The sequence below is a fragment of the Henckelia pumila genome, chromosome 2 (assembly GCF_033568475.1).
Source record: "Henckelia pumila isolate YLH828 chromosome 2, ASM3356847v2, whole genome shotgun sequence".
Lineage (NCBI taxonomy): Eukaryota > Viridiplantae > Streptophyta > Magnoliopsida > Lamiales > Gesneriaceae > Henckelia > Henckelia pumila.
The window spans coordinates 153,412,228-153,422,259 of NC_133121.1; the positions used below are offsets into that span (position 1 = coordinate 153,412,228).

Below are 10,032 nucleotides of genomic sequence, written 5' to 3' on the forward strand. Positions count from 1 at the left end.
TGCCATGTGCATACTTCTGCGCGCCCCAACAAGAACCGTGCTGCTTGAAAGTTCAGGCAACTTTGACCAGGGTTTTTTTTTTTGCTCTTTTCTACTTTCAAAACTTTTGTATGCACACGCACGCCTACCAGTTGATATCTATTAAGGAATAAACCTCAAAATACAACATAGGATCCATCATACGACTCATCCTCAATATCTTTGAATCTAAAAACACATCAAACTCAACTCAATACCAATAATTCAGATTTTTTATTCTTTAAAACTCTTGCTACCAAAACATAACAACATCAAATCTTCATCAAAAACATATTTTTGATTCTTTGTAAATCCTTACAAATGCCTATACACACACAAAACATGATATCCCCAATAAAAAAGACTTTGAATATGTATCAATACATCATTATAACGACTCGTACCCATGAACATAACTCCAAAAATACATCAAAACTTCAAAATCGTCATAAAAGCATATTCATATTCTTTTTAAAATCCTTATACCCAAACCATGATTCTGTCTCGTCGGAACGGCTTATGCTTCACAGATACATGTCATCATACATCATTCTTACAAAATCATGGGGATTCATCGCAAAAAAATATCATATAATTCACACACATCAGTATAAAAAATACATAATATTGCTCGAATAGTGGTTCAAAGATCGAATAAAACTTTCATTTTCTTTGTTGGTATGGAATAATTTGGACTATGGGAACACGATATTAATCTTTAACCAAACGAGCGACATCAAATCCTCTTGAACATAAAGGTGAAATTTCGAAATTGAGGGGAAGGGGAGTGGCGGCTGCTGAAGCGTAGAAAAGAGACTAGGAAAAAAGTGTTGTATGCTTTATGTTTTGGACTCCAATATTTAAAGTCTGACCAACAAATTTAAGATAATTTCTTTTAAAATATTTTTTCTTTAAACTTTTAAAATTAAATATCATGCAACACTTTAAAATAAAAAATTTTATAAAACATATTAGCTTAAAATTTCTTAAACCTTGCTCAAACACTAATCTCGATTCTTTTCGTCACCGAAATTAAACTAATACCTACAAAAATCAAAAGCTAATTTTTTCATAAGAATTCATAATCTATACAATTAACACATAATTTTTTCATAATAATTAATTAAATTCTCGTGAGTTAATTTATGAATTTTTCGAACAATACACGTTTAATCAGATTTTTCGGTTTTTCGGTTTTAACCATTTAATGAACATCCTAAAGAGGATTGCACTTGATAAAAAAGGTGTATAAAGATACATTCAATCAGATGGACAAAATATGATATATCCGTAATGCAAGGTTGAACGTCAACTTTTTCTCAAGGAATCATTGAAGGTTATCTTTTGTTTTTCTTCAGAAAATCTATTACCATCTTTGAACGCTAAAAAAGTCCCCCTGCAATTTTTTTTCCCAATTTTACTAATTTTAAAATAAATAAGATATTAATTTATTGGATATTTTATATTTAGTTTTGAACCCATTGGCAATTTAACACTATTGGGACAAATTTATACATTCGCCAAATACCATGGGAAAATAAATTTGAATCAGTACCTCGGTGGGTACAATACAGCTCTCATTTCAGTCACAACTCACAACAATAAAAATTGGACAGCACACCGTATTCTATATCAAATTCCTACGTTGAAGTGTAATACATATATACCTTCACCCACTGGCATTTTTCTGGTAAAATTGAAGACATTGTATTTTTTACAGAATGAAAATTGTTCGTTCGATCATCAATCATGCAAGAACTGTAAGTAAATTATATTCTACAACATAAAATACTCATGATTATTCCGAAAAACCACAACACAGAGCAACCTCATCAAATAATTGCGAAAAATGGTGCAGCCAATCATGGATGGTCCCAAAACAAGGAAAGTAAAGGTAACCAACCTTATATATACAACAGGCATCACACAGTCCCATTTACTCGAACATGAAATGGGGGTCCACGGCAAAAGATAGGTTCTTCAGATGAATTCGTTCTTGCTCGAGCCCTAAGAACTTCATTGGCATCATCAATGACAGCAGCAGCCAACAAGGAGTACTCCCCAGGGATCAAGAAATAGAGGGTGAAAGTATGCGTCATCTCTTGCTGAGGAGGGACTTCCATAACAACACCAGTCAAAACACCTAGAAATATTGCCAGCAATAACATGATTATTTTGAAAAACCAAGAATTCCTTTTCCTTGAAAAAAAAAACAAAAAAGCAGCCTGTATCAAATGCATTCTGTCTGTTTGGGTTCTTGCGTTGATCTCAAGAGCCCAAACATTGTCTGTTTGATGATTTCAAACATTTCCATTCATCTATCTATTTTTAAAAAAATCTTTCATCCATATATCATATCATTATTCAAATCAACTATTTAAAACTTAATAACCTAACTATTGGTTTTTTCTCTCTCTAATTTTTCATACCGGATCATTACAATATTTTATTAATTTCATATAATTATCATACCAGTTATTTCTAGATATCACCACCACTTAAAAATTTCTATCTAAACAAAAACTAGTTAAAACTTTTTTTCCTCAAATTCTTAAGTAGAGTTTAAGATCAAACAAACAAATACCATATTATCTAACGCACAAACTTTGCGATGTATAACATGCATATGAAAAGGAACACAAAGTTCTGGCATGATCAAATGGTGTACCTTCCCATAGAACGGTTGCCTTGTGACCGTCAATGCAGTTTTCACCAGCCACATCTTTGCATGTGACACCAAGTCTAATTCTAATGGCCTCCTTCGTGTTATTGCGCACCAGCACTTCCATTGGGGTCATCTCATGTGCAGTGATGGAGCCTTCTCTCAATTCACTTGAATTCACTTGCACACCAGATTTTTTTTGTGAGTTCAGTTTTACATCATTGTTCATGCTATTTTTAGCAAGCCTAAAGCCAAATGTCAGCGGATCTGGAAGTAGTACATCCATGACAGATGTCTGGAGAGCAGCCCGTATTGCATCCTTGATATTTAGTTCACCTGAGCTGTTGCGTCCAGAGTGCCATCTCACCTTAATTCTAGAAATCAAATTCCTAATTGAAGCATTGAGCTCAGGCTTAATATTCTTCTCTGAGAAGCTTGAACTTTTACCAACAGTTCCACTTGTTTGGGTACCCTTAACCAGAAAAGAACCATCAAGAACGGGTAATTTAAAATGTTCAAGTGGTATGAGCACTCTAGCGGTGTAATCCCTGTCTATCCTTGTTTTTGGATTACCAAAATCTGTACACTTGGAGTGAGAGGGAGACTCATTTTCATTCGACTGTTCTAAATCAACTGAAACGGTAGTCTCAAACACGACATCAGTTGGATTACACAACTCTAATTCAAGAAAGCGAAGCCCCCAACTTCCCCTGTAAGGATCAATTTTCATGAACCCATCGGTTTCTCTTTCAGAACCATCTTCTTCACTGCCATCACCATTCATTTTTAAAGGCACGGGGTAAGTTTCACCGACATGGGTTGGAATTTCCATTGACAGTAAACGAGCCTTTACAAAAGACAAGCCCTGCAAAACACAGATGTTCAAGGGGATGACATGACGTCTCCCAGGAGGAGGAACAGACCCTGTTGCAGGTGTTCCAGAATACGCCAGTGGACCTAACCATAAATAAATAACGATCAAAAGCAATTGTAAACAAATTTAACAAAAATATTAGTACAAAATTGCACTAGATAGAGTAACTGAATTGAGCCAAACAATCAATTTAACATTAATGAAGTTGTGGTTCATTTTCAAACAAAAATTATCAGTCATTAATCATAATACATGGTACTAATGTTGGTATTCCAAAGTGACACTATTCACCTTCAGCTTAATAGTGTACCATTTGCATAAGTAGTCATAGGATTACAGATAACATCAATACCAAAACAATATGAAAGTGTAAGGCATAAGCAATGATGGTAACATTCGCTAGAAGAAAACCTGCATAGTGGATCAACAATATCGGGCAGCTTCCGTCTCGAACTTGTTTTCCTGCAGTTCCAAGGACTGTGTTGCTGGTGGAACCATCAGGACCCAACATGCCAAGCTGCCAGGCCTTTATGGTTAAAGGAATTGTCACTTCGGCACCAGGTTTCAAAGGAAGGGCTGACTTTAGAATTTCGTGAGCAACCGACACAACCGAGTCTTGGTTCTTCCCTGACAATGAGATATGTGCCTGCTCAACAGGAACGGTGCCAGCATTGGCCAAACTAATCCACACATCGCGAATTTCACCTTCATACAGTATGACAGAGCCATCTCCGCCAACAATGTGGGATACTAACAACGGCAGGGGTGGCACCACTGAAATATTTGGAATAGATATATTTTTTAACTTTGCTGCCCCACAGCTTCGGAAAGGGTCAGAAAGCACAAGCCCTTGCGTTGCCCCAGCAAGCAGATTCTCAACATCCTTGAAAAAATGTTCAGTGATAATGCCAAAACAGTGGACAATACACCCAGGAATAACAACTGGACCCTCTTTGGTAGGAATGCCGGATAGCGTGATCACCTTTGAAGAATTAGGTGGAAGATTGACACTAATGGGAAAGGAATCAAAATTTTCTGAATGCACAGACAGATAGATGCTATCAACAATCAATTCGAAGCCACAGGGATTTGCTAATTCCACTAGCACTTGAACTGGTTCACCAACCACCCAGATAAGCTCCTGTTTATTGCTATTATTTTGCTCTCCTTTGCTGAATGGTGTATAAATGAATGGCCCCGAAGGAGCAGACCCTACCCACCAATCTTCTCTAGCTAGATTGCGTTTAACAATGTCTGTTGGAGATGTTTGTAAAGGAAACGAATGCAACCTGGAGTAGTGTAACAGTACAAAAGGTTAGGGAAAAAGACAAGTTAATCTAGCGAAGGATAACCCTTTTGAGGAATCAGATCCTAATTGCTGAAGTCAAGAAAGACTTTCAGATTCTAAGATAAATACAAACAAAATTTCAGCTGACGAACAAGAAGCATAATGCAAAAGTACATGGGCGTAAATTACATGTATTTAAAAATATTATGTAAGCATATTAATTACAAAATTTACACACACGCTCCTGTACACAAATGTGAATGTTGCTCGGTTAAATTATCATACTCACAAAGACTTGCATTCAGATGCAAGTCTGAGAGGCCAACAATGAAGTTGAAAAGACAAACTGCCCCACAAATCCTCCTGTAACATCTAATAACGATTTCTCTAATACTCTAATATCAAAGAAAACAATATCATTTCATGGAAAATACCTTATAAAGGGCAAAGCCGGATCACCGCACCGAGTTCCTAGAGGAAGCCTGTCAGCTGAATTTGCAAGTGCAATGGCCAGACCATTTTGCCCAGCTGGTGTAATTAGAGGATAATAAGACCTAATTAGACGTGCTGCTGCACTCCAAGCAGCAAGAGGATCTCCCGCACGAACAGCTGAGAGAAGAATTTCCCTCAGTACAACCATTTGCAGGGTACTCCATTGCGACTCGAATAAAGAGACAATTGAGTGGTGATGCACTTTCCCTTCATCTGCATGAGTTTGTCCAGCATCCTTCAGAAAAGAAGAATATAACAATGAGAAATACAAGCATCACAGTAAATCAACAGCACAAAAATGGTGTTCTGTTCGAAGGTTTTAACCTCAATGATATTAAGGAAAAGAAATTCAATCGCAGCCAATGAATTTCAAAAAACACGTGTTCAGGCTCCACACTCAACTTCATGCTTGATTCATGGTTTCCATGTCCAAATCTAGAGAAAAAAATTGAAACGACAACCGAGATGCCTGAAAAGTTGAATAAAATTTTAGGTTGCTCTTTGATGGAAAGACTTGATTTGAAAGAAAGGATTTGGTCTGGAGAGGAACTTATAGTTCCAGGTTTCATATAAAATTTATCGCAATTACCATTACATCTGCATAAATAAAAATGAGTGGATGTGAAATTCACCAACATAAACGTATCTAATAAATCAAATGGATTTTAAATCATTTCAAATCCCTCAATCCAAGTGTATGTGCACCCTTAATGTTCAAACATGGTCTACCCAGCAGCAAGCATATCAAGTATAAATTGAGTCTTATACTTGTCCCGATCTTTATTACAAATGTCATTACCCCTCAAGGCATCAAATTGCCACAGGAATGTCTAGCAACTAAAATTGCAAAGGAAAACAGAGAGTCAAAAACTCACCTGAGATAGGTCACCAGAGGCGCGACTTTGAACACGATAAGCTTTCGTTGTCATAGCCAACACTTGCAAAGCACTGATAGCAGCAATTTTGTTATCTTGCTGCAAGTACAACTGAGCAACCTGCCTTGAGAAAAAAGCAGCTTTTCTATGATATCTAAGTGCCCCAAAGAGCCGTGCTATTTCAACATAGACTATTAGTCTATCACTGGCATCAATCAGTGATTTTGCTCCGTCAGCTGCTGCAGTCAACAGTTCAGCAACTTCCTTAGCCAGTTCCCGCCTAATTGGAAGAAAAAACACAGGTCAAGACATGAGAGAAGGATAGTTTTCAGTTCAAAAAGATTGAAGGATAAGAAAGTCATGTATAGCATGCAAAATCCACAGCTAAATGTGACAAACCCAATTGGAATACCTGCAGAGGAATCTTGCCAACTTTAGCGTAGCCTCAAGTTCAAAACTTAAGGGTGAAACCCTGTGCACAGATTTGATGAAAAGAAAGAGTGAATTAAGCAATTAAATAATGGTTAATGATATCAGATATGTCGGAAGAAATGTCTTTTCAATAAAAATAAGAGAACCATCGTCCATCACAGAAAATCATCAAATTATCAGCAAGAAAAATCATATCTTCACAAGATCACATATTGAAAATGCAGATAGTTAAAGATAGTTTATTATTGTACACTACATTTCAATGCTAGATCTGCATCGCAAATTACCATAGGCGAGATGTCCAAATTTGATTCACTGATAAACAAGATCTCATTGAAGTTGGACCAAAATAATGCATCAAATGATGATATAAATCTTTGCTTCGATCAAAGTAAAATTGCAATCTAAAATTGATAAAAAAAATTTCTAATAAAAAGTTATGACCATGAAGGATCGGCATCAAAAAAGAAAAAAGTTACGAAGGATGTGATAAGTTTCACTCACATAACCTGATACCTAGTATTGGTTGTGAAAGATCATTCAAGAGTAGGCTTTACAACAAGTGTTGATCCTTTGGATCATCAATATGGATACCTTTGAGCGTTGTCTTGAATAAATGATTTTCTGTAGTGAAGAATGACACTGTTGTAGCGATACTTAACCTCCTCTTCCAACACAGGATCCTTCTGACCCACACGGTCTATCTACAGAGCAAAATAGGGGAAAATAATGGTTCTGACAGAAAATGAAAATAGCACACAAGAAGCAGGACATTCATGATGAGAAAATTCACACAAACACAAAGCTGATAGAAATATCTTCATTCAAGTGTTAGAAACCAGTCGTGGAGAACTTATGAAACAGTATCTTTCACGTTTACTAATGATTTTAAGGTCATTCTATATCCGTGAGCCTTAATATGAATGCTAACTTATATCCTTACTGAGGGAAATTGTGAAATATTTGTGATTGAGTATGTTTTCTAAGACTACCAGTAACAATGATTGCCCATCTTAAAAATAATTAGCATCAGGCAACACATATTTCTTCCAATCTCAAAATAAAGTTTAAAATATAAAAATTTAAATAGCAGTTTCATTGTTTCAATCTGATAAAATTGTGGGCTCAATGCTTCAATAGGCTAGACACACAAGCTTCCCACATACACATGAGGGTAAAAAATTACATCAAAAGACCATGTTTCAGATTTTTGGTGAAAAAGGGGCAAACCATATGTAATAAAATGCTAATGGCATCACATTGGAACAGCCTAGGAGCAGTATCAAACACAAAAGAGAAAGAAAATAATAACAAAATAAAATTCTAAAAGAACCACTGAAAAGCCTAGCACGGTACTTCATTCTTACCAGCAATGCACATACGCTGCCCTCCATTGCCCCAGCATACCAAAAAAAATCTCCAGTCAATCTAGCAAGTTCCATTGCAGTAGAATAATGAGCATTGGCATCAACAGGTGATCCTGCCAGCAAACAGTAATCCCCTATTGTTTTCTGTGCACGACCAAGTCTCCGCTTTTTTGCCTTAATCACCTGGCATTTTTCATTTATTTCAGATCAATCTTATTAGAGACTAATATCATCAAAAGACTAATGGCTATTGAAATTAACAAAACTATTAGGAGACCTAAAATGTAAACCTCCTCTGAGCTGAGACTAGCTTGAGAATCTAAAGGCGTTTTCAGAATAGTGCCACCAGATTCTGCTTGAAGAACCCATTTTTCGAACTCCATTAACAGTGAGGCAGCAATATCTTGCATCATTGTCTGTAGATGGAGTTCCTGTGTTTGCCGATCAGCTGGGGGAAGCAACACCAAGTTACACTTCTTATAACTCTCCTCTTCTAGCTGCAAGAGAATTCAAATAAACTCATAGAGCCATGTAATGACTAATTAAGGTGTGACGGGGAATGGTAGCAAAACAATAAGTTATTTTGGCAAGGACATGACTTCACAACCATATAGTTTAAATCAAGACAGGGATGCTCAGAGTAGGGAGGCAACAAATAACTCGTTTCCAGCATACGACTTGTGAGAGTAGCACCAATCACCAGAGATTAAGAAACCATTTGGCAGTACTCTAAAAGTACTAAACGTAGTGTCTCGAAAGTATTATACAGGAAGGAACAAAAGCAAAGTCATCTATTCAAAGGAAAATAAATCTCAGCGTCCATGATTTTAAAGTAAAACTCTATTCCAACAGGCAAACCCAATAAAGATATCGTCATATTTTCAATGCCAGTCTTATAAAGGATATAGCTGTAACAGAAGTGATCGGCCCATCACGATATTTCAATGTCAAGTATCTGAACATAAATAAACCTCACTAACCTGCAAATCCCCAGGGCTGAAGGCGAAGCATCGGTGAACAAGTGCTGACGAATAACTCTTAGATGCGGCAGCAAATTCAGTGGCGACAGAAGCGAGATCGGGGGAAGAGGGGCAGTGACAGATGCCTATGACAGCAAGGATCTTGCGGTTGGACTGGAAGTCCTCCCAGGGAGATGGAGGTGATCCGCCGATGATAAACTTAAAGCGGATGCTGCCGGATTCCCACGGCTGGTACTGAAAGGGGGATTTCTGATGCTCGGTGTAGAAGGAGTTGATGGAGGAGAGGGAGACGGTGTTGTGGCAAAGAAGCATGGAGGCGTAGTCGCGGAAGAGAAGAGGCGGTACGGTGGCGATCGGGAGGACAGCCACCCGGATCATGCTGCTGGTCTCGATGCTGGCGTCGGGTTCCATTTTCGGAGGCCAAATGTTTGAGATCTGTGTTTTATTTCTTCAATTTTGTTTGTACAATGAAATGCATTGTTAATCTATTCTATCTATTCTATTCTACTGGCATAATTGCACGCATTGTATAAAATCATGCAATATATTTAATATTGTATGTTATATATAAAAATTATTGTTTAAATAATATTTAAATTTATTTTTCAACATTTATAAAATAATATAAAAATAAATTTAAATTTTTTTTTATCAATTTATCTTATCTACAATGTTTAGTTGAAAAAAATATGAAAATTTGAAATATAAAAAAAAACAAATAAAAATAAAATTATAATATTTATATTACATAAAGACAATTTTGGCAATTTAAAAGATGGTGTCTAAGGTGGAAATTCTTTATATATAAGGAGAGATTCTATATTATAAAAGATGTGTAGGTTAGAATAACTATCTTGGGGAGACCAGAATAATTTATTCCAAAATTATCTTTTTTTAACCATTATTTTACTAAAAACTTCTCACTAACTCCATGATTTGTTTTTTTTAAGACTTTTTTTACACACACAATTTGTGTGTGCATTTTTTACTAGTTATTATTAATTAAACAAAAACAAACCAAAATTTTGGTTTGTTTTTGTTTAA

The 10,032-nt window shown here is 36.2% G+C and overlaps 1 protein-coding gene across 1 annotated transcript; it reads right to left on the minus strand.

Moving 5' to 3' along the window:
• Positions 1-1,653: 1,653 nt before the first annotated feature.
• LOC140880168 (trafficking protein particle complex II-specific subunit 120 homolog) lies at positions 1,654-9,456 on the minus strand. The gene is made up of 10 exons (XM_073284355.1): positions 8,989-9,456; positions 8,299-8,505; positions 8,009-8,191; positions 7,236-7,345; positions 6,622-6,681; positions 6,210-6,489; positions 5,277-5,569; positions 3,966-4,843; positions 2,687-3,637; positions 1,654-2,161 (listed from the first exon to the last, which is right to left on the minus strand). The coding sequence occupies exons 1-10, from the start codon at positions 9,397-9,399 to the stop codon at positions 1,941-1,943; spliced, it is 3,594 nt and encodes a 1,197-aa protein (XP_073140456.1). The 5' UTR covers positions 9,400-9,456; the 3' UTR covers positions 1,654-1,940.
• Between the last annotated feature and the right edge of the window lie 576 nt (positions 9,457-10,032).

What these genes read in the sequence shown, in the direction of transcription:
- LOC140880168 (XM_073284355.1), bottom strand. Translation starts at nt 9,399, where the DNA reads ATGGAACCCGACGCCAGCATCGAGACCAGCAGCATGATCCGGGTGGCT. An exon ending in GCAGCGTATGTGCATTGCTG is followed by an intron (nt 7,346 to 8,008) that starts GTAAGAATGAAG and finishes TTTGCTCTGTAG; the next exon opens with ATAGACCGTGTGGGTCAGAA. An exon ending in TTGGCAAGATTCCTCTGCAG is followed by an intron (nt 6,490 to 6,621) that starts GTATTCCAATTG and finishes TCTTCCAATTAG; the next exon opens with GCGGGAACTGGCTAAGGAAG.